Raw genomic sequence first — 24,816 nt, 5'->3', positions numbered from 1 at the left:
CCCCCCCCATGATTGGCTGAGCAGCAGCTGTTAGACACACTCACAAACACCCATTTTGTGGCAGTGGTGTAAAACGAACATTGCAGTAAGTTTGTTAATACATTTGGTTTTCTTTATTTTAGCATTCCACAAAAACAACTGTCTAGACATTAATCATGCTGTCAGGTTTGTTTGAAGCAATTTTTAGATTAACTAACTTTAATCACATGTGGCTTCAGAATTAACACTAGAGAATTAAAAAAAACATCAGAAACACAGCATATCACGTCACTTAGAGGCAGGAATGTTCAGGAGTGCAGCTTCTGATTTACACCGGAAAGAGGTCAGTTGTGTCATTCACATTATTAATTTTCTGCAGTTACAATCCATATCATATGCCCTCTTAGTCTGATGGGGAAACAGGGACTGGGTGTTGCTAGGCAGCAGGACAGGAGTTTGGAACAACACCAGACAGGATGTAGGCAGAGCTCAAGTCTAGAGCATCATTCAGGTGGGATTTAACAAGCTGAACCTTCCTCAAGCAACCTCTGAACCCAGACCTGATAGAGAGGCAGTTCTGTTTCACACCGACTGGACAGCAACAAGACACGGAGAGAGAGAGAGAGAGAGAGAGAGAGAGAGAGAGAGAGAGAGAGAGAGAAACAATGTTTACTCTTAAAAGTGAATCAATAAGTATACAATTATCAATCAAGTGCTCATATTCTCTGAATCAGAATCTTGTTGTGTTATACCTGACTTTGTGCTACATGTGTATACATCATATTTTCACCATATTTTCTTTGTGGATCAACGTCTTACATCATGCTGTTTAACGTTGTGCCACAAGAGGGCAGCAACTGTGTATTTTTGATACGTTGCTACATGGATGGTTTATTTGTCTGTATGTTATTTGTTTGTTTCTATGTGACCATGCCCTGTTTATCTGATTCCCACACTTGAATAATCATGGCCATTTTTTTGTGAACCGTGTCCTCTCCTCTTCAGTACAAACAAGTCGATAACAAGGTCAAAGTGTGTGAGGTATTCTGCCTGCGGTGCACCAGCCGATCAATAAATTCCCATTGAATTCATCCATCACTCTAGAAATGTTATTGATTGTTTTGGTTGATAAAAGCGAACATAAAAAATCTCTGAGGGGAATTCAAGTAAACTATTTTTAAAATAAGGACCCAATTTCATGCTGATTTATATGTGTCCTGCAGCAATGTGTGTGTGTGTGTGTGTGTGTGTGTGTGTGTGTACATGTCTTACCGGGGTATCCTCCCAAGTAGACAGGGTTGTTGGTCTCTGCGGAGGTAGACTGCGGGTAGGGATTGGAGGTCACGTAGCTCCGCCCATCCACACTCAGAGTCAGGGTGTGTTTGGTCTTCCTGGCCACAAGGTGGTGCCATTGTCCATCACACAGCATCTGATTTACAGAACGTACCGACACTGGTCCAGCTCCGTTGTTTACATTAAACACCACCTAAGGACGCAGAGGAGGAGAGACAACAGTTTTCAGTTACTCAGTCACACATGCAAGCGCGCACGCACACACACACACACACAAACACCTACCTGTCCATTAATCATTTCAAGTCCAATAGCGTCGACCTTAGCACTGCTGATTCCCAGTAAGATGCCATCTGATTGGCTTGTCCGAAACTCTAGAGATACTGACATATCAGAGCCCACCTTGTAGCCGTCGCGCACTGCAAATACACACACACACATTTGATATTTAGATCAGTAGATTTGTGTAAATAACATGAACATTCTTTACAACACACAGCTTCACACACACACAGACTCACTGAGTGCAGCATATCCAGTGCCATTGAAGAAGCTTCCTGTTTGGTCATTTGTGAAACAGGATGTGACATCATGCTGAGAGGACGGTTTGGACAGATTGAACACAGCACTGTTCAAACTGACAGAGCGAATACAGCCTGAAAGACTAGAGCTGACCTGAAAGACAGACAGGAGGACAGACAGGAAGATAATCAAATACTCATACATTTATATTTGTAGCAATTTTGAGTTGTGCGTGTGTGTGTGTGTGTGTGTGTGTGTGGTGTGTCATACGTTGATCCTCCTGTTTTTGAATGTGTGTGGAAGTCCTCCCAGATACAGCATGTTGTCCACATCCAGCTGGTTTCCTTTAACTATCACCGATTCGGGAATTGAACCGTCAACTGACACTGACACAGAGCGCCGACTGACCTCTGCATTGACCTGGACAGACAGAGGGAGGGAGAGGGTGAGAAAAAGAAAGAAATAAAGGTTTATATAGGTAATGTAGTTTATATAAAGAGAGACATGCAGTGGAGCGTGAGCTGAGCTGAGCCTTAGCATGTTTCACTTACCATGTGCCACTGTCCATCATTCACAAGGACAGGTGAGGTGACGGAGGCGGGGCCTCTGCCCAGGTCAGCTGAAAGCAGCAGGCGACCCGCCTCCAAACGCAGGACAGCGAAGTCTGTGTGTTTGGGGTGAGACAGGACGGCCAACCAACCGCTGTGAGCCCGGGTACGAAACGACAACCGCAACGACAAACTGAGGACACACAGGACAAAAGGAAATCAGTACCTCATTAGTAGCACAAAGAAAGTAACCGGGTCATACTTTTACTGCAGTACATGTACAAAACTCTTGTCCTTTATTACTACATTATCTTTATAAACGTCCGTGCAATTGTGCCTTACTGTATTACTTTTTTTAGATACTGTTTTTAATAGAGTCCACTTCTCTCTTACCTCTTGCGGATGGTATTTGGGTTGATGATGAAGGTCATATGACTGTGTCTGGATAAACCAAACTGAGCCGCTGTAGGCAAGAACTTTGGCTCTGCCTCTGATGAACACTGGAGCACACACAGATCAATAATCAGGAATCAATGACATCAACACATAACCTAACAATAAGTACAATACAATTTAATAGTACATCTTTGTGTGAGTATATAAACTCATTTAATACCGTTAGAGTTCCTGGTGTCAGGGAACTGAGGTGGGTGGGTGGGACTAACGCCAAGTGGGAGGGGTCAGGAGTGGGCTCAAGGTCTGGGTCATCAGGAAGCACCGCCCCCCCAGCCCTCTCCTCCAACAGACAGCTGTTGAGATCCACTCCCTCATACCTCACAGCTCCTGATAGGTCAACAAGTCTGGAAGGAGGCATCATCAAACAGTTAACCAATGAGCGACAGACAGAGAGAGAGAGAGAGAGAGAGAGAGTGAGTGAGTGAGTGAGTGAGTGTGAGTGAGTGAGTGAGTGAGTGAGTGAGTGAGTGAGTGAGTGAGTAACTAGCTTGTGAAAAGAGTACTTGTTCATACAGTTTGGTTATACAAGAAGTTGTAAAATGTGTGTATATGTGTGTGTGCATGTGTGTGACTTACGCTTTGCCCACCACCAGGTTCTGGATGCAGCCCCGAAATGACCTGGAGAGATCCTGTAATCTGATTGGCAGATGAGACTCCTCCCCTGAAGGCAGTCCACCAATGTAGAAGGAGGAAAGCAACAGAGGGGAAAATCCTCTGGCCAACAGAGAGACAGATTCTACGTGTTCCTCATCTACCTGGATGGACAGAGACCTAAGAAAGAAAGACAGACACAAAGAGTGAGACAACTGAGATATGATGGACCTTCATTCAAATCAAACCAAGCAACAGGAGAGACAGGAGGGTGTGGGAGGGGCCAAGAAAACTCAGAGGGGATAAGGCAAATAGAAGAAACCAAAGCAGGGAATCACATAAAAACACAGCAGGATGTCTGTCTCTGCTAAGGTTTCTACAGTCTCCATGGCAACACCTACTTCCTCTTCATGCTGATGATCAGGGAGTGTTTCATTCCATCAGCGAAGGATCCACCTCCAGGTCTGGACACCACTACTCGCTGAGTGTCCCCGCCCACCTCTCCCAGCTCCGCCTCCAACAGGCCTGACACCAGGTGCACCGAGAGGAAGGACTGGACACACACACACACACACACACGCACACACACACACACACACACGTAAGAATATACACAATGCATGTTAATTCCACACACACACACATTTTTCAACACATCTCTCTCTCTCTCTCTCCCACCTTCCTCTTTACCTGTTGTGTATGTCGCTGTGCGCGCTGGGTGCGGTCATCAGTGAAAGCTGCCAGCAAGACTCCTGATTGGTTATTGGAGGAGAATGACAGCAAGAGCTCCCCCTCCTGGCCAAGGGACAGAGGAGGGAGCTGCACAAAGCCTCCCTTCAGGACCGACACACTCCGCACCGCCTAAGAGAGAATTAGACTTAGAATTAGAGCAGATCATTCAATAAAGACGCTCAACCATTTTCACTTGTGTGTGTGTGTGTGTCTGTGTGTGTGTGTGTGTGTGTGTGTGTGTGTATGTGTGTACCTCCAGCACACAGCCCTTTCTGACACCATATGCGTCCCGCAGTAGGTCAAAGTTTGATCGTGCGATTTCCACATTCTTTATACAGCCGACGAATGACCTGGACACCACTTGTCGCCTAGCAACCACACAGAGAGACGGGTCAAACAGACTGCTATGTGAAGACAGAGATTGATGGGAGTCTTCTGATTGGCTCACAGGCGCCTCACCTAATTGGCCTGGAGGTCGGAAGCCCTCCGATGTATATGGGGTCCAGATCAGAGCGGTTCAGGTCAGAGGCCGTCCCTGGAGACTCCGCCTCCAATACCTCCTTTGCTGAAGATTGGTCTGCTGCCATGATGGACAAGTATCCTGTACACACACACGCACACACACAGACAACATGAAAGACATTAATAATACTGTAATACTATTAATAGCACCGTATTTATATTGCTTCATAATGAATAGTTAGAGTAGTAACCTTTGCGTTTATTTCTCTGCAGTGTGATCTTGTACCAGATTCCAGTGTTGTACTTCCTGTTAGAGATCAGGATCAGGGGACCAGAGCCCAGGTCAAAGGTCAGACGGACACGCCCCTCCACTAGCTCTATGGACAGGAAGTCCCTCTGTTTGAGACAGAAACCGAGTGTAAATACATGTCTCCTTCACAATAAGAGCCCCAGTTACAGAGACACCTGTGTGTGTGTATCTTACAGTGTTGTTGGATGCCAGGTACAGCATTAATCCCCCCGGTGACAGTGTTTTGAACAGAAGGACAATGGAGGTGGAGGTGGCACGGAGAGATTTCTGGACCAGAGAGAATCCAGAGCCGTCAAAGTGGAACGACGTCTCCTCTGCCTGGGGACTAATGGACAGACATGCATTGTAGACGGTTAGGAAGCTCGTAGATATGATACATAACTTTGTTGTGATGTACAGGTGTGGTGACCTGGTGTGTGTACCTGCTGAAGCAGCCTCCACATTTTCCTTCTCTGCTTTCATAGTTCCACAAACCGACGTTTTTCTCATTTAGAAATGCTTCCCCGACACAGCCATGGAAGGTGGAGGAGCGCAACACTGAGGGCCTCTGACACACACACGCACAAACAAACACACACACACATACACATACAGTTAGTTTACTTAAGAAAGTTGGTATTCCATCAGTTTCACTTCACACAAAGCATTTAAGTCCTGTGTTTGTGTTTATATCACACCACAGTAAACATCACCCTATAAGTTACAAATTCATAATGGCTACTATGTTTACAAAGGATTGCACATAGCACGTGACAGTTTTTTTACTGTATCTCATAGCAAAGGACATTGTGTTGTGTATGTGTTTTACCCTAGTGTGTGTTCCCAGTCCTCCAATGTGTATCACTGTAGAATTGTCGATGTCCATGATACGGGCTGGTCCTGGTGATGTTCCTGTTACCGCTGGCAACACAGCAGACTGTGACTCCAGCTGATGGACCGACAGAGAGCCCAGTGCACCAAACCTACACACAACAAAGTCATCACATTAGACCCCATCCCTCCATTCTCCACACACATTTATCTTTGTCCACACAAACTAAACAAATTCAAAGTATCTACGTACATGTACTGACCACCCTGTTTAAAGACTAGATTTACTGCGGGACAGTAACGGGACAAATACCAGTTGTCTATATTTACTAATGTGACGTTCGGGGGTTTGTGATGGTGAAATGAGAGAAAAGCTGTATCGATAAAAATTGCATGTTTATGTTGATGCATTTGCAATTCAGGGCGTTCTCATGTTAAGCTGCAAAACGATTAGAGGAGAGAGTGGAAATGGTTCGCTGTGGCTGATTTATCATGGCTTGTCACCAAGAAGTTTTTTAAATAGCATCAGTGCATTCAAATGAGTCCTAGTAAATACAACTGAAAGATATTTTGGAGCTCTGCACAGAAGGGATCTCAGTATTGAGAGGTCGTGTGACCGGCTGTTAGCTCAGGCTGCCTCCTTGTCCGCAAGCTGTGTTTGAATGAATTGGTAAAGTTACCGTGTGGCGTTGATGCGGGTCCATTTGTTGTTGGTGATATCCAGGCCGGGGTACTCCAGCCTGGTGCTGCCAGAGCCTATATCCCACACAAGAGACACCTTCCCATCATGCATCTCCACTGCCATGAAGTCCACCTGGTAAACACAACACAGAAGAAAGAAAGATTTATGTAAATGACAGATTGCATGTGCTTATGTATGTGTGTGTGTGTGTGTGTGTGTGTGTTACCGTGGTCTTGCTGCCCAGGTAGAACAGCAGATTGTTTGGACTGGAGGTTTTCAGCGTCAGTGTCAGGGTGTTGAAGTTACTGGACTGAATCTCTGGTCTGTAGGAGCGAACGCAGTCCCGGTCTGCCTGCACTGCCACTTTGATCTGAAAGAGACACCTTCATCGTCACCATCATCGTCACCATCATCGTCACCATCATCAGCAGCATCATTATCATTGTGTTTGTGTGCGTGCGTTTACCGAGGCTGCTTGTCTCCTGGCCTGTTCAATCAGCTCTCTGATGTCGGACAGGTTCCTGTTCAGAGATTCTCGTAAAATGCTCAGTGGCTTGATCCTGTCCATCAAATGCTCTGTGCGACGCTCCGCCTCCTCCATCTTACGCTGCGCCTCATTGGCTGAAACACAGAGAACAAGAAGTAAGTGAGTGAAATGATCTCCTTTTTCAGTATTTAACTATGTGTGTGTGTGTGTGTGTTGACCAACCTGTGGTGTGTGTGTGAGTCACTAGCTGGTTGGTCTCCTTCACAGTCTTGTTGGTTTTTTCCACCACAGAAGAAGAATTGTCCAGCTGCTCTCTGATTTGCTGTAGCCGCTGCAGCACCTCCTGCAGGCCAGAGTGTGCTGCTGCTACCTGGCTCTGGGTCTGCTGCAGAGTCGCTGATGAAACTATTTCACACAGACACACACCTCGGTTAAGTTATTTCCACTTTTTGACGTGTTGTCGTCACTCACATGGGAAACAACAGGTGAGACTCACCATTAGACAGGCTCTGCAGTTCTCCCATTGGCTGACGAAGGAGGAGGCTGGCATTACGGGTGTTCTCTCTGACCAATGACAGCCTTGACATTACCATGGTGATATTCAACTGCAGATCTGCGGGAAAACACAGATCATTGATTACAGACAGGTACACAGACTGACAGGCGGCAGAAAGACAGCAAAACACAGACAGAGAAAGAGAGAGAGAGATGAAGAGAGAGAGAGAGAGACAGACCTTCACTTGTCTTGTTGAATCGCCTGCTCTCTTCCAGAACAGCAGCACTGTCATTCAGTCTAGTCTCACCCACCAGTGACAGCGTCGGCTCAGACTGGACCGTCTGGGACAAACACAGAATTACCTTATAGCTGAGCAGAGAGATTGTGTGTGTGCTTCAGTGTGTGTGTGCGTGTGTTACCATGTTGAGACCCTGCGAGGCAGAGTGAAGGGCCATCAAGGCAACCTGCTGGGCAGAGTCAACACGCTCTGTGACGTCACTGTCCAGCCGAAACAAGAGGCTGCCATTCTGGGAGACATTACAAACTGAGGAGAGAGAGCTGACAGACAGACAGGCATAGAGACAGACAGTTAATTAAATTAGAATTCTGATAGCCAAAATCTTGAACCTCTTCTGTCTTAACACACACAGTACCTATGTATTGAGTGGGCGTGGCTCTGTAGCAGCTGGGCGTGGCTCTCAACTTGGTACACCTTCTCCAGAGCATCTGTCATTTTCAGCCCAACAACCAGACCATCCACTCTCTTCCTCAGCAGGGGGCGCCACTGATCAACTTGACTGCCCACCATCTCTCCCTGCTGGAATGACACAACCATTATCGTTATTATTAGTTCCTCAAGAGTGGGGAATAACTTTATTTTTCGTGTATTTGAGTGTGTGTGTGTGTGTGTGTGTGTTTGTTTTTCTTACTGCAGTAATGTTTACTAGCTCTTCAGCCAGGTTGACCGTTTCACCAAGTAATTGCTGACTGTAGTCCAGGGCTTGGTCCACAGCAAGACGATCACGACTGAGGTTCTGAGAGAGAGACTGATGAAGAAGGAGAGAGAGAGAAGGTAGTTAATCAATCAATCAATCAATGTGAGTTTGGAAGGTTGCGTGTTCCAGTATGTCAGTAGCGTGTGTGTACCTGGTACTTGTGGAGTGGAGTGTGTATTGCCTCCAGCAGATTGTTTGTTAGTGTGTTTTGCTGCATGCCTTCGCTCAGCAGTCCCTGTGTGTGCTGCAGTGTGAGCGAGTGGGAAGCAAGAGAGGCAGAGAGCGGGTGGAGTTTGTCATCAACCACCGCCCTATGGGACAGGAAGTCTGCCTGAAGGGAGTGGAGGAGAGACTCAGCCAGACTAGGGGGAGAGGAAGAGAGAGAGATAAAGTTCAAACAAAATTTTAAATAATAGCAGATTATGTTAAGATACACACACACACACACACACACACACACACACACACACACACACACACACACACACACACACACACATATGCACACACCTGAGCTCTTGACTGACAGCAGAGTGTGCAGCTGTTAGATTGACAGCGTTGATGGTTTCCAACATGGAGTCCACCTCGTCCAGCAGGCGTGTGTGATTGGCTGGATCTAGCTCCTCCTCTGTGGTCTGGTTAAGATGCCGCGCCTCCTTCTCCAGCACTGGACCAATCAAATACAACAAAGTTTTTAAATTACTTCTCTCCAATATCATTTGAATGAATTGATGTTGTCTGTTATCAACGTTTTACTAAGCAGACTGAACAAATTCTATAATCACTATTGATACAGTTTACTCATGCTGCTGTTTATGCTGTTGTCTTATGCATTCTTGTCACTGTTTACCATGAATGTTGTGCTGAAGCTTGTTGATTCTCTCAAGCAGTAATGCACCCTGGGAAAGACTGTCATTGGTGGACACGTCTACTTCATCCGCATCAGCAGAGAGACGAGAGGCCTAAACATTCAGAGGAACATGTCAACACGTCATTTCACTGTCATTTCTCCTACAAAGGAAACTGAAAAGAATCTGCTGTACAGGTGTACCTGCTGCAGCACTGCACTGAGGTCAGAGGTCAAATGGGTCAACTCATCCTCCACTCTGGACAAACGCAGCACCACAGAGCTGTTCTCTGAGATCAAAGCCTGCAGAGAGACACAACAAATCATAATCATTATCTTCCTTTCCTGTTACTGAGAAGAGAAATATATCAGATATTATGCAAGCTGTCTCTTACTGGATTTAAACACTTTTTGGCAGGAAATTATGTGGGGTTTTGAATGGAATCCAACTATTGAGGTCTGCTCCACTCCACGAAAGGGCAGAGTCAGATTTGCATATAAATTGACATTTAACCCATTAGACATTTAATGATTTCTTCAAATTTAAGGCGCCCTTCTGAGTGAGACCTAATATTTCAAGTAGGTGTTTTTGTTAGTTTTGCTTTTCTTTTTAGCCTGCTAAATCAGGATCAAGATCAAATACTGCATATATATCAAAACCTGTGCTGTGGTTATCCAATATAATTACTAACAGGGAAATTGGTTAGTGTCATTTCATTGTCGAAAAGGCATCATTAAAGTTAGGATTTATTGCCATCTGTCTCTCTCTTTCTCTGTGTGTGTGTGTGTACCTGGAAGTCTCTGGTGTGGTTCTCCAAGGCCACCAGCTGGCGGTATGGTGCCACAGCTAGGCTGGTCATGTTGACAGCCAGTAGGTGTTTGTCCAGTGTGTCCAGGTCATCCAGCAGTGGGCCGGTGCAATCATCCTGACACGCTGAGACAAAACAAAGAGTATTTCTCATAATGCTGAATGTCATTCAATCGCTGAGTGTTTTTTGTACGTGGACATTATCAGTACTTACACACACACTGTCCTCCTTCCATGACATGCCTCTCCTCACACTGGTCGCAGAGCTGACCTTTGACCCCAGTCTTGCACTCACACTGTCCAGTCACTGGATCACAGAGAAGATTCAAGGAGCCCCATTCGCTGCAGCTACAACGGTTGCACTTCTTGCCCGACGATGATGGGTTACCATAGTAACCAAGAGAGCACCTATAACAACATCCATCGGGTCAGTTTGACGTTGTGACAGCTGCAGTTCCTCTCATTTTCACTAGGTATCGCTCTAAGAACAGTGTGACTGGGAAAAACTCTCCTCTACAGAGAAACAAACTCAGCACCACTCTCGCCAAACACAACAACTTTAGCCAGTAGGGGGCAATAGTGCTCTCGCCATCTGTCGCCATATGTTCTCTCTCTCACCTCTCACAGTAGCGTCCCTCGTATCCCGGCTGGCAGGCAGTGCAGCGGAAATCACCAAATGCTCCTTCTGACACACAGGTGGGACTGAAACTACACACACACACGCACGGTATGAGTGAGATGTCTGAGTCATAATTAATTGAATAAACCCAAGTGAAGTGTTGGAATACATGTGATCAGTGGGAAAGAGAGCAGAGATGCAGTTGTACCTGTTGTCCTTTAGGGGGCAGGCACACAGGGAGCAGTCACTGATGGAGCCGCTGACTTTCCCATGATACCCCGAGGCACAGAGCTCACAGCTCCGCCCACTGGTATGGTGCTGACAGGTCTGCACAAAACACAGCAAATTCAGGAAGTTTTCTACTTCTATTGACTACCACAGACTTACTTACACTGATGTCCATTGATTTCTTCTCTATTGACTGACTGACTGCAACTGTCTTCTACTGATTTCAATAAGACTTCTGCAGACTTAACGCGCGTGTGTGTGTGTGTGTGTGTGTGTGTGTGTGTGTGTGTGTGTGTGTGTGTGTGTGTGTGTGTGTGGTTGTGCTTACGTCACACTCTCCAGTCTCCATATCACAGCTCTTGCTGTGGTTGTTGCAGCGACAGGGAACACAGGGACGGACATAAGATCTCCTTTGACCTTGAGATGACAACTCAGAGAGTGGCTGACGGAAATAACCAGGAGCGCACTCCTGCAGACAGACAGGTTGAAAGAAAGATAGGTGAGCTGAAGTGTGTGTGTGTGTGTGTATGTTTGTGTGTCTACATTTGTAAGTATTTGTTACCTGACATGACAGTCCAGCATATCCCGGTGGACAGTCACATGACTCGATTAGCCTGGCCACACCCCTTTCACCCTCGGACCCTTCCACTTCCTCTGCCTCCACTGCAGTTTCCATTGTGATGTTTAAGATTCTGACAGAAATAAAATTTACTCTTTTAACTCTCTAACCCTGTGAATTGTTTCAAGACTGTTTGACAGGTCAGGACAACTGTGTGTGTATGTGTGTGTGTGTACCGGCTTTGCTGCAGTCTGCTCCCGTATGAAGCTTTGATGATGACGTACTGGATGTTACTGAGCACCGACATAAAGTCACTGCGACTTACTGCCTTGTCCGACACCGAGTTAAAATATTTCCACTTGTGCTATGACAGAAAGACACAAACAATTTATAATTTCAGACATCCTAGGCAACTACCATGTTTGATAAGTTGTGAGCCTGATTGATAGCCTAAATATAATTCATGAGTCATATTACCCCGGTAAAATCTGATTCATTAAACATAATTATGCATCCTGAGCCTGTGAGTCATCTTGTTTATATTATTATTATGTTAGCTTTCCAATGCTCCGCTGAACAGGCTGTTGTACCTCTGTCAGACTGATGTCATGCTGCGTTCTAATGCCGTTGCTAGGGGCGACCATGTCCGTGTATATCACCAGCTTCCTCAGGATCCCGCCCCTCATCATGACCTGAGGCTCCTGATTGGCCAGCCCTATGCCGTCCTCCGCGTAAAAGGTCACGACGTAAGACAGCAGGCCACCGTAGGACAGCAGCTACACACAGACATACAAAACAATGTTACACACACAATACACATAAGCCAAAGAAAGGAACGAGGAGCTGCAAGTCAATTATTAGCTTTAGAGTACCTGGCTGCTTTCAAACTGTCTGGGTAGCCTCCAGTAGAGTGGGCCGACCAGTCTGCTGCTGTTCAGATGACGGGTGTCCAGCAGCATGTCGCCGTCCTGCTGGTAGACCCCAGAAACTGCACCCTCCAGATGAGACTGACTGACCACTGACAACAGGGCAGGAGACTGAGACAGGGTGATCTATGGAGAGAGAGAGAGGTAAGTAACAGCGAGCGCCGGGAACGTCACGGACAACACGTTTTTGCTATTTCCGGCCACCGGGACCAACGTGGGTCCCTGGGGGGCACGGTATTAAACCGGGCACCGGTTTTACGCAGGCGGGCGCCGGGAACGTCACGGACAACACTTTTTTGCTTTTATATTATTTCCGGCCACCGGGACCAACGCCCGATGACACCAGGGGGTCTGGCGCCCCCTGTAACTCCCCCTGAAACCTCTGGTTACAGAGGGGTTACATGTTGTGTATGTGTTGAAAACTAACCGGTACTCTGCTCAGTCCTCCCAGCTCCTCACAGTCTGCGTTCAGTCCGGAGCAGAAACACTGAGAGCAGCCTGCCGGGTTCAGAGCTGAAAGGCCAAACCGGCCAGCGACACACTCCTCACAGCGCCGACCAGCAACGCCCACCTGCACACACACACACACACACACACACACACACACAGAGGGGGAGAGAGAGAGAGAGAGAGAGAGAGGGGCTGTAACTCATCTAACATCTTATTCCTCTGCCTGAGATAAAGAAATGATTTTACATTTATTCATCTGACACACACCAATATGAAGTTGAAAGTTCAGTGAGGTTTAGAACAACACAGCTGCTTAATGAGAAAATGTGAGGAATAAAAGAAGATCCGGACGCTGGACAGAATGTTGAATCTATTTTCTGAAGGTGTTTGTGGCTCCTTAGGTCTTTTTAGAGACTGAGACAGATTTCACACATGCAATGAAGTCTGACTCATTAAGCCGCAGTGAGACCACAGGAAAGTCTCCTGCTCCTCATTAGCGGAGCATTGTGTTTAAGAGGGAGCAGGGACCTTTCACTTCAGGTAGGTGTTGATGTTCTTATTTTGGACTTGAACTCAATGCAAAACTTACTAGGACTTGGTTGAAAGAGGGGAAAAGAGAGGTGAAGTGAGCTTTCTGCTGGATAAAGAGCAAACATGCTGCCATGTTGTGTATCATGTGAAGACTTGTCAGTGTTCATGCTGCAGACCTGCTGTGAGCTCTGCAAGGGGCAACGCATGGGATTACAAGATTGTACAAAGGAGGGGTGTCATACTCAGACCCCAGAAACACCTGATCCACTCTTTGTCATATGGAACACATGATCCCATATGATACAGAGTTCAGCAAAGATCAGCTGTTGTATCAATCAGGTTTCTCACAGATCTTGTTGGAAGATGCAGTGAGGAGCCAAGTTAGACTCTGAAATGATGTTTTTTAAAGACTAAATGGCATGACAAGGAGCTCAGTGTTTGAGAAGTCAAGCTGCAGCTGAATCCATGCTGAGACATCTGCAAGGCCTGCTGGGATCCATGCAGATATCATGAAATCTCCCTCTGTGTTCACTCCAGGAGTCAAGACTAATCAAAACCACACACAGATCAACAGAAACATTAAAGCTACCACCGAGTATATTACTGAGCGCCTTCTGTTGTTGTTGATAGGATTCTCATCTTTAAGCAACTTTAAGATGGCTGCTGTTCAAAACTACAAACACACACACACACACACTCAGTGTTACCTTGCACACACACTCTCCGTTGGACAGACAGTTACACACTCCCAGGGTTGTGTTGCAAAATTCTGCCTCTGTTCCCACCACATCACAGCCGCAGGGTTTACATGCTGGGTAACCGTAGTAACCTGCGGCACACTGGTCACATGAACTGCCATAGAAGCCGTCCCTGCACTGACACTGGCCACTGGTCAGATCACACTGGGAGCTGAAGCTTCCTTCCACACTGCAGTCGCACACCTTGAACAGAGAACAAGTGTTAATTAAAGTTTGTGTGTGTGTGTGTGTGTATTTGTGTGCATGTGTGTGCGCGTGTTCATGCATTTACCTTGCAGCCAGTGATGAGGTCATGACCCCAGTGGCCTGTCTCACACCTCTCACAGGTGTCTCCCACTGTGTGGGCGGGGCAGATGCACTTGCCACTCTCCAAGTCACAGTTACCACCAGTGTGAGAACAGTTGCATGCTGGGAAGAGAGGAGTGCTTCGTCAAATCAGACTGAGAGAATGTTTTCCAAATGACGAATATTCTTTATTATACCACAGAACAAAGAATTTCCTTGTTTACCTTTGCATCCCTGGCTGTTGAAGCCATAGTGACCGTGGCTGCAGCGGTCACACTTCTCCCCAGCTACACCTTCCACACACTCACACTGCCCATTTGTGTCACATGACTCAGAGCGTGACCCTGACTGGTTGCAGCTGCAGGGCTGGCAGCCACGCCCACTCTGCAGCCCAAAGAAGCCAAACTAAAAAAAATCACAACAGCAGAGCTTCATCAGTTCCATTCATTCCATTACTTCATTTAACAATTTATATAGAAATTAATCAGATTTTTAGAAATGATGTGTGAGTGTGTGTTATTACCTGGCAGTGCTCACAGTTTCGTCCCGTCACATTCTCTCTGCACTCACACTGTCCTGTCATGGCATCACACACATTGGAGAGGGAGCCACTGCCGTCACAGTGGCACTCTGAGAGAGAGAGAGATTTTTATTTTAATTGCAGTTGTTGATCCATCAGTCATTATTCAGAATAAACCCATTTTATCTGGTCAGCAGACAGCAGTTTGATCATTTTGTCACTAGATGGGAGCAGCATGAACCCTCCACATAATAACACACACAAATGCACAATCATGTGATGAAGCAGAACAATGAGGTCAGAGTTTGAATCTAATCTGGAATGGAACAGATCAACATTCTTCAGTAGCACAAATATGGCCCGCGTGCGTGTATGTGTGTGTGTGTGTGTTTCTGAAGTCTAAACATTTCAAAGTGTTTGGTCTTTTAAAAGTGAAGGTTGACACCCACAATCGTTGTGTTTATGTGTATCAGAATTTAAAGTAAAGTTCAGTTCAGCATTTTTTAATCACTGATAAAAGATGTAGTAAAGTTGCAGCTTCACCCAGTGGGTGCTGTCGCAGCAGCTTTTTCCACTGTGTGTATGTGTGTGTATCTTCCCTTACCCTGGCAGTTTTTGGCATTCACGGCATCACCATGGAAACCAGGCTGACAGACTTCACAGTGGGGGCCGGCTGTGTTTCCCCGGCAGCGGAGACATTCCCCAGTAACTGCATCACAGTGTCCCGCTTCAGTGATATCCACATTGTCATTACACTCACATCGGATACAGGAGCCGCCCGCTACTTTCGGGTCACCATAGAAACCACTGGCACACCTGGAGAGAGACACAGAGAAAGTGTGATAGAGGGAGAAAGACGGGCTCTATGAATGCTTGTCCAGATGGTGATTGACTGAGTTACACTGAGCCTTCAGCCTGTGATTAGCGCATTGATCAGTCATCCTCACCTCTCACAGCTGGTCCCTGTGTATCCCTCCTGACACTGATCACATGACACTTTCCCAGAATCCTCTTGGACACAGGTCGGGCTGAAGCTGGACGCATGAAGAAAGAGAATTATTATTGTTGTTGTTATCATCATTATTAACCTTTTGCTTTAATAATGGAATCACAAATAAACTGACACATTTTATTTAAACTTATGACGCCATAGCATCTACTAACACCACAGCAACCATTTACGGTAACCTTAGTGACACCCTAACAAGCTGACTCATGCCAACATTGAACACTGAAACAGGATCCAGTCCAGTTAGTCAGAACAACAGTGTTTGTTTCACTTTCTTCAGAATTTAATTAGTGAGGTTTGCTTATAACTGATCTGCTAATATTTCACTCATTTGTTGCTTCTGTAAACACTAACAGTTTTATGTTACTGTCTGAAATGAAGAAGAAAAGGTGTCAGAGTGATGAAGACGAGACATACTTGTTGGACAGCAGAGTAAGAGGACACGCACAACGGTGACAGTCGTCAGGCGTCCCTTCCGTGGCATCACCATAGAAACCAGGAAGACACTGATCACAGTGGGGTCCTGTGGTATTATGGGTACAGCCCTGATAAAAAGATAGACAGATAGGTGGAGACAGTCAAAGTAAGGCGATTACACATTTAGCATGTTAACAGCTAGCATGTCATGTTCTTTTTAAACACACAATAACAACAAATGAATACATATCTCTTTTTCCTCATCTCTCAGTTTAACTGCCAGCAACACCGGCTTGTTAGCATCAGGAGAGTGGTTGAATCAACACAGTATTCTGCAAACATGGCCGGTGCACATATGTGTGTATGTTAACTCACCAAACACACTCCGTTGATGTCACACTCAGTCGCGTGGTCGTTACATTCACATTGCATACAATTTCCTCCAAACAAAACTCCGCCCACTCTGTAGAAACCTGGCAGACAGGCCTGAGACACACACAATGAAATATATTAGGTTGATGATACAATTTAACTATTCTTATCATGCTGAAGTAGTAACACAGGTGTTCTCTGTCTTCATTTGGAATATTGCTCAAGTTGTTGGGAAAGTAAGGTGAAATGAAGTGCTGACCTCACAGGAAGTGCCGCTGTAGCCCCAGGGACATTCACACGTCTCCACAGCAAGAGCCTGGACACCAGACTCTGAGACAGAGTCTGCCACATCTAGAGACACTGTACTGAGACTGAAAGAGACAGACGGAGGCAGAGAGACAGATTGTAAGTTAGACATAACTGTGTCATATCAGCTGTTGGTTAAGTGTGTTTGGCATAAACTCCCAATGAATAAACCAGAATGTATGACTTTATTTGATCATTTCAACTAATAACAGCCACATTTGAAGGTCACTCTGATCTACAGTCTCACATCAGCCGATAAAGTTCATCTACAACAAAACAATCACTCTTTACTGTGGTGCAGAGTTTAGAAGCAGATGTGGTTCATGAGTGTTGTGACTGAACCGATGGCTAGTAAAAATACTTTTCGATACCATATCCTGTAAATAATCAGAATGTCTCCTTAGACGCCATCAGGTTCTTGTCCTCACCGTATTGGTCCATCGGTGGAGGAGTTGAGGTGAACTCTGATCCTAAAAGATGCCACATCGGCTAGGACTGACATCAGGTCATCACGGGTCACATGTGCACCCGTGTTGGAATCCACAAACCTCTGTGGGAGGATTGCCACGGCAACTGTGCGCTCGGCCAGTGGGGAGAGGAAGAGGAGAGGTGGAGAGGAGAGACGGATAGCGCGCCCGTTGCCCTGGAGACAATAGAGAGAATTAAATCAATTCCATGATAGCAGTTTTACAATTTTAGTTCAACAATATTTCACACAGAATTCCAAAGCATTTTTCCAAATACTTTATGCATTACTGTTTCATTCTTTACCTCGATGATGATGTCAGAGTGAGCCGGGAGTGAGTGGTCCACATTATCCAGTGGGATGTCATATACCACACTATAGTTCAGATAACCTCCATAAGACACCAGCTAGGGACAGACAGGAGGGAGACAGACAGGAATACGGTTAGATTATATAATTCATAATTATACATTTCCAATTGAATATAGAATTATAATGAGTCATGGTGCCGCGAACCCACCTTGTTGCCTATGAAACTCTCTGGTGCAGCCCATGACAGCACTTGCTGGTGGGCGTGACTGGAAGACTTATTAGCGGTAACATGAAGTTCGTTGCCATGGATGACGGGGGCGGAGTGCAGGGAATGAGACGGAGAGGGGCGGAGCCAAGCCTCTGCATGAACCAGCTGGAGAAAACAAAACAGACAGGTCAAGCTGAGTCGATCCCGGTACGTTCCTACGATGTGTGTTTGAGTGTGTGCGTATTACCTGTGCTGTCGACCAATCAGAACTCTCACACACATCAGAGACGCCGAAGCAGAAGCAGTCACTGCAGCCGAACGGATCAGAAGCCTGCAGGTTGTAGAAACCCGGCTTACACAGATCACAGTGGGCTCCCATCACATTAACCTGAGGAGGAAATACACACAAAACACACATGAAACACACCTCAGGTACTACACGCGTTGTGGATGTGTTATGTTAATGTTGTTAGTGTGTTTGGTATAAGCTGTGACTGTGTTGTGTGTATGTTGGAGGCCCCTCACCTTGCAGATACACTCATTGCAGGGGTCGCTGTTGATGCTGCCGTCCAGGTTACACTCACAGCGACTACACTGAGGGAAGTCTCTGTACCCAAAGGCACAGCGGTCACAGCGCCGACCTGCAAACCCCTCCTTACACACACACTGTCCTGGAGATGCCCCTACACACACACACATAAACATACGTAAGAAAAAAGGCACACCGTGATGATGATGATGATGATGATGAGGATGATGATGATGGTGGTTGTGGTTACCTGGTTGTGTGTCATCTCTTGAGCAGATTGGAGACTCTGATCCTCGCAGATCACAATTACACTCAACACAGGGAGAGTCAGCATACGAAGAAACCTGCAAACACACACACACACACACACACACACACACACACGCACATATTCAGGCCTGGTTACTTTACAGCTACTTCCCTATTTATACTGTGTAATGTTGTGATACCTCAGCCAGCCTGTAACATTTTTACTCTGTGGTGTTGTAGTACCTCAGCTGGCCTGTAGTATCCAGGGACACAGGTCTCACAGTTGACCCCGGCTGTGTTTTGTTGGCATTGGATACAGACTCCGCCCCCCTGGCGCACACCTCGAGTGTTCAAACTCAATCTGAGGTCTGCAACCGTCTGATTGTAGTAACAGTCGACCGCTTTATTATGACAGTTACACTCTGAGAGACGGAAAGACAGACAGACAGACAGACAGACAGACAGAGAGAGTTAAGCTTTCTTTGTTCAAGACAGCATGAAGTGAAAAGGAACAGAACAAGATGTGAGGAACTATTTCCTGTCTCTGTGTCCGTGTCTTACTTTCACAGGTGTTTCCATCCCTGGTGGTTCCTGGTTGCCATGTCTGCTGGTGGTACCCAGGGCAACACTCATTACAGCTCTCACCACACGTGTTATGTTCACACACACACTGCAGCTTCTGTAAACATACACACACACAATGTGGAATTTAATTTTTTATTCAAAATGCTTTAGTATCTGTATGTGAGTGTGTGTGAGTGTGTGTGTGTGTGTGTGTGTGTGTGTGTGTGTGTGTGTGTGTGTGTGTGTGTGTGTGTGTGTGTGTGTGTGTGTGTGTGTGTGTGTGTTGCGTTGCCTTGGTAACAGGGTCCAGCGGACAGCTCTGGGCATGGCCATAGCAGATGCACATTCCACCCACTGAGATGTCCTTGATAGAGTAATAATACTGAAACAAACACACACAAGGTTACACAGACAGGAAAAAACATTCAGAATAGAATAATAACAAAAGGGTTACTGATTTTTCTAATTTAAGAAGTTCATAAAATATCAAATTTGATTTAATTCATCTTCATACATAACAGAGACAAACACTAAACCTCTGTCTCTCTATCTTAGTCTCACCCTCCGAGTAACGATTGGGTCAATGTCTCTGGGGACATGGGTGCTCAGGGTCATGAGGTCTGCATTGAGTGTTCTGATTCGCTGCAGTCTCAGCCTGATGTAGCGAGCCGAGGTGAAGTCCAGGAGTTCAGGGGTCCGGTCATCTGCTCCAGGTCGTCCATTGATCAGAGAGGTGTGGAGCTGAGAGACAGACAGAAGGACAGGGAAAGGATCAGGTCCACTGTGAGAGAGTCACATACTGTATTTGGTATCAAGACATAGACACAGACAGGTGGCTGTCTTACCTCTCCATGTTCCAAAGGGTTAAGTCTGGAATAGTAGGATGTGCAGATGACTTCCGTGTCACTCTTGTAGGTGGGCGGTCCCAGTCGTGGCGTCACATTGTAGCGAGACAAACACTCACTATCACTGATGGCGTAGTACTGCCACGGGTCATATTTCACGCCATCGAGGGAACGCTCCAGAATCCAGTTACCTGACAGACAGACAGAGGTTTAGAAAGTGTCCAAGTGTGAGCAGCACAGCATGAAATAAAAACAACAACTGCGAAACTGACTAAATATACAAACAGAAAAGAGCTTAAACAGCAAAGTCAGACTGAATAATGGACAGATAGACAGACAGACAGACAGACAGACAGACAGACAGACAGACAGACAGGCAGACAGGTCTTACCTGGCCGAGGAGAATTAGCTGCTTTGATGATGATATAGGCAAGCTGGAAAATCTGCAGAGACACAGACAGGCAGACAGACATACTGAGTTGGTGCAGTAATAATGCAGGTGATGACATCACAGCTCTGGTAGGGACTCAAACTACAAACTGACAAACACTGAATATGTGACAGAGGTTGGAATTCCTTCTCCTGAGGGACAAAACACCAAAACCTGAAAGCAGCTGTGGAGGAGCTTCACCCCCTCAGGCTCTGGGCACGTTTACAATCAACCAATTCAGACTGGATGAAGGAGAATGTAACCTGATGATAATTGAGCCCAGACCTCAACAAGTAAAGAAGTTGAAAGGTCACGAGACAAAAACAGTGGAAAACACAACCTTGGACCAGTGTGTGTGTGTGTGTGTGTGTGTGTGTGTGTGTGTGTGTGTGTGTGTGTGTGTGTGTGCGTGTGTGTATGTTGCGTCTTCTCTGGTGAGTCCCCATTGTGAAAAAATGGTGAACATTTGTATTTCTTCTTGACAGTAGAAATAAAAGCTTTCTTAAGTAATCTAAAATTCAGTGTGAGGCAAAAATATTCCTAGACACACACATACATATAAACACACACAAACACACACACACACAAACAGTGTTCAGACGCCCTGAGGTTAAAAGGAGTGAACTTCCTGCAGACACACTGTCATTAGACAGGAAGCCCCTCAAAGTAAAAGCTCATCAACAGATGGGCTAAATGTTGAAGAAACACAGGTGTGTGTGTGTGTGTGTGTGTGTGTGTGTGTGTGTGTGTGTGTGTGTGTGTGTGTGTGTGCGTGTGTGTGTGTGTGCGTGTGCGTGTGTGTGTTTGCATGTGCGGGCGTGTGTGTTACCTGCTTCAGGTCCAGTGTGATTGTCACCCAGTGAAACTTTCGGCCATTCTTGATGCTGGGACTCTGCCACCAATGGTTTGTTCCATCAATGGCATTTGTGATTGGATGACGCTCTGCAACACAAAATAAAGTAGTGTCAGTACACCTTTAGAGTATAAGACCAAGTCATTTACATACTTTGTATTGACAGGAAGCTTGAATTCTCTGTGAGATGCAGCTGCTCTTTGTTCTTGAAGCTTTATTTGTGTTTCTCTTTGGTACCTTTGGACAGAACTGAGTTGGCGTCACATCTCAGGCAGTGAGGGTTCTTGAATGGTCGACCTGGAACATGTTCCACCAGCTTACAGTAAACCTCTGGTTCTGGATCACCACATGTGGCATTACTAGTGATTATTGCATTACTGGCCAGGTTGAAGATGGCTGGAAACAGACCTGACAGACAGACAGAGACAGAGTGTGTAGACATGAGCATTTTGTAACAAAGCTGCTACAAAATAAAAAATACATTTTTAATCCTGTGGGGGGGAAAAGTCTTTGTTCTTCTCAGTTTTGAGAGCGGGCGGGTTAATGGAATGTTTCAGATGTGGTCAGACGATGAAACAACTAAAGTCAACATCAGCAAAGGACCACAGTGAGAGATGGTGCAGGGAAAAAAGCAAAAATGAGCGGTATGTCTTCTGCATGAACGAGGGCCTGGCAGGAGGAGAATGTGACATTGTACTCGGCCTGTAATAATAACTACAAATACATGCATGTAGAAGCATTCCTGCAGAACAGACATGATGACACCGTATTTGATAACCCACGAGATTTGAAAAAACCAAAACGCAGCTTTAAATGAATTCAATACATGAATGCAAACAGGAACACTAGGTTCAAATTGTGCACTAATTATTTGTTGAAATGGCTTTTTTTTACTCATTAGTCCATCGTTGGATCAAGTTGGTATGACGGACACTTATTGCAAAAGTGCAAAATGTGATTAAGCCATATACCAGGATGGAATCAATAGGATACTGCTGGTATCCAAGTTTACAAGACACGCTTCCCCCATAGAATGTGGGACAGTGAATGCAGACAAACATAGAGACACACACACAGATACAGACACACAATGACTCAGTGGTGTGCCAGGAAACACTGTAGCTGGAGCCTCATGCTGAGTCACTGTCTGCAGCCTGCAGCAGACTGCACTTTCTCATTCAGATTGATGGGTTTTTTGGTGTATCAAGTGTCTCAGCAGGTCAAAAACTGAATAAATTAATTTAACTTATCTCAATGCAAACACTGTTTTCACTTAGCGATGATAAGATGAAATGATGTCTAACTGGCTCACCTCTGATCCTCTGACTTTAAGTGAGTGTGTGTGTTGGTGTGTGTGTGCATGACCAGCGCTACACACACAAACAGATGTTAATTACTGTTGTGTGTGATCAGCTGTGAGAGTCTGTGAAGGTGTGATAACATCAACTGGGTGGTCTGAGACACACACACACACACACACACACACAGTCTTTGTTAAGGGAGTAGTAGGCAGGTTCTCACAGAGCCAGATGTGTATCAGTGTCTCTCTTCCTCCCAGAAATGAGCTGATTACATCACAGAGTCCCAAACGTGTAAATAAAATCGGCCAGTCAGAGGTAAGAGCAAATCTTACATCATCAACATAAACAATAATAAATCTGATCATTATGCAAATACACAGATAAAGTGATAAGACTGCACCCAGAGGGAATGGGGCGGGGGGGCAGAGGGGTAATTGGGCTTTGTCGAGGTGTTTCAGGAAGGGGGCCGGTGTGATCGTTAACACTTCTTAGCTCCACCCAGACTAATAAACACACACACACAACAATTTGTTCGTCAAGTCTTACAAAAAACAAAACAAGGTCAAATGTTCATGTAAAGTGTCGTAGAGGATCAGATTAACTAACATGTATTATGACCTTATAGCATCGTCTCAGTGTTTCAGTCTGGTTTGTTGATTCTTATTCAAGGTTTTGGTTCTGATAGGTGATCAAGCATTAAAGGGACATTTCAATGCTAGCTGGTTGGTTGAAGTTCTCAGGAAAACATTATTTCAAGCTATGCAATCATTCTAATAACCATCATCCTTTCATCCATTAAGAATCTTGAACTGAAAATATCTTGAAGTGCAACAAAAATCAATACTTAACAAACCTAAAAATAGGATGAAACACGTGAAAATCAGAACCTTTCTTCAATCAAACATCTTTATGAATACATGTTCCCTCATTTCTGTCAACAATTTTCTGTTTGCAAGTTTTTTTTTTAATTGTATACAATTGGAGAAAAAGCATTTGAGGGAAAAAGTTCCAAGAGATTTTTGAATTGTTTTTTAAATGTGTTTATGCTTTAAGACTTGTTGAAACTTTGCAGCCAGTTACAGAATCATCAGAATTTTTATCTTAGAATTTTCTGGAACCTAGATGTTTTAATATCTTTTTCTATCTAGGAATTCTTTGAAGGGAGGGGGAATATAAATAACCTTCTAGAATAGTATTTCCTTTTTGCTTCAGTTTCAGTCAAAACCAGAAAAAAAACATTATTTATGCATCTTTTAAGTTCACTCAGGGACATCAGATATCCATCAAAGGTCAGTAACTTTCATCAAATGAGTACATTAAAAGTTTCAGCACAACTTCCTAATGAGAACAAATGAGCAGCAATGAGAGTAGAAATAAAAGGAAATGTCTGACCTCTCTCCTGAGCTGCACTTTGCTCCGTCAGCACCAGCAGCAGCAGCAGCAGCAGCAGCTTCATCTCTGCAAAAACTCAAACAGCTAAACTGTGTAGACAATGCATCCAAAACTGGGCTTGAAACGGATCTGAACTGGGTCTGAATCGAGTCTAAACTGGGTGTGAATCTCCTGACTTGCATGTAAACTGTGAGTTGAAAGAGGATTAGACTTGTGCTGAGGCTCAATGTGTTGGAATGTCTCTCTCTGTCTTTCATTCATTCAGCTGAAAAAGAGGGGGGTGGTGGACTGTACCATGTGTGGGGGTGATATGGGGGTCTCTCTAGCTATCCGTCTGTCTGCCTGCCTCCCCTCTTTCTCTACCTATTACAAAACTACAACTCTAACTGCTTCTGCTAGCTTCAATATCAGCAGCAACTGAAACCATTAGATAGATGTTGTGGAGTTAAAGTGGGAATAGTGGAATAAGGTATCAGTGGATACTAAAGTACTTTATGAGTAAAAGTACTTAGTTGCCTTGCTGTGTTTTTCAGTTGGAGGGTAAAAAGCTGTAAAAACAGTGGTCTGCTCCTTTAACTGTCTGCCCATTCACATCAAGCTATTGTCTCCTAACGGGGGAGGGGTCATACTGTGTGTGTGTGTGTGTGTGTGTGTGTGTGTGTGTGTGTG

At 45.3% G+C, this 24,816-nt stretch overlaps 1 protein-coding gene across 1 annotated transcript; it reads right to left on the bottom strand.

Moving 5' to 3' along the window:
* Positions 1-128: 128 nt before the first annotated feature.
* lama1 (laminin, alpha 1) lies at positions 129-24,211 on the bottom strand. Its single transcript, XM_076158367.1, has 64 exons — positions 24,148-24,211; positions 21,692-21,862; positions 21,431-21,543; positions 20,563-20,614; positions 20,172-20,362; positions 19,888-20,067; positions 19,619-19,708; positions 19,324-19,441; positions 19,006-19,184; positions 18,764-18,857; positions 18,510-18,667; positions 18,232-18,372; positions 17,985-18,149; positions 17,770-17,871; positions 17,427-17,641; positions 16,952-17,063; positions 16,696-16,806; positions 16,321-16,448; positions 15,842-15,928; positions 15,499-15,710; positions 14,898-15,004; positions 14,599-14,779; positions 14,361-14,497; positions 14,039-14,272; positions 12,778-12,921; positions 12,297-12,476; positions 12,015-12,200; positions 11,661-11,788; positions 11,428-11,557; positions 11,194-11,334; positions 10,846-10,964; positions 10,637-10,726; positions 10,233-10,426; positions 10,002-10,144; positions 9,415-9,498; positions 9,214-9,325; positions 8,874-9,030; positions 8,515-8,725; positions 8,298-8,414; positions 8,022-8,185; positions 7,788-7,926; positions 7,607-7,709; positions 7,369-7,485; positions 7,095-7,277; positions 6,852-7,006; positions 6,612-6,755; positions 6,384-6,517; positions 5,702-5,855; positions 5,316-5,440; positions 5,068-5,218; positions 4,835-4,979; positions 4,581-4,722; positions 4,375-4,489; positions 4,080-4,250; positions 3,791-3,942; positions 3,375-3,569; positions 2,959-3,142; positions 2,736-2,842; positions 2,346-2,535; positions 2,065-2,214; positions 1,794-1,947; positions 1,558-1,691; positions 1,252-1,465; positions 129-570 (listed from the first exon to the last, which is right to left on the bottom strand). The coding sequence occupies exons 1-64, from the start codon at positions 24,209-24,211 to the stop codon at positions 416-418; spliced, it is 9,255 nt and encodes a 3,084-aa protein (XP_076014482.1). The 3' UTR covers positions 129-415.
* Positions 24,212-24,816: the final 605 nt, after the last annotated feature.

Source organism: Genypterus blacodes, unplaced genomic scaffold, assembly GCF_046128005.1.
Source record: "Genypterus blacodes isolate CSIRO-AG114 ecotype Tasmania unplaced genomic scaffold, CSIRO-AGI_Gbla_v1 ptg000076l_1, whole genome shotgun sequence".
NCBI classification, from domain to species: Eukaryota; Metazoa; Chordata; class Actinopteri; order Ophidiiformes; family Ophidiidae; genus Genypterus; species Genypterus blacodes.
The sequence above is the reverse complement of the archived record's forward strand: the minus strand, read 5'-3'. Positions and strand labels throughout refer to the sequence as shown.

Bases quoted from the DNA above. Each gene is read 5' to 3' on its own strand.
- lama1 (XM_076158367.1), bottom strand. From the start codon at position 24,211: ATGAAGCTGCTGCTGCTGCTGCTGCTGCTGGTGCTGACGGAGCAAAGT. The intron at 11,558-11,660 runs GTACACACACAC...TATTTCTGTCAG, and splicing joins AGCAGACTGCAGCAAAGCCG to AATCTTAAACATCACAATGG. The intron at 5,441-5,701 runs GTAAAACACATA...TGTGTGTGTCAG, and splicing joins GACTGGGAACACACACTAGG to AGGCCCTCAGTGTTGCGCTC.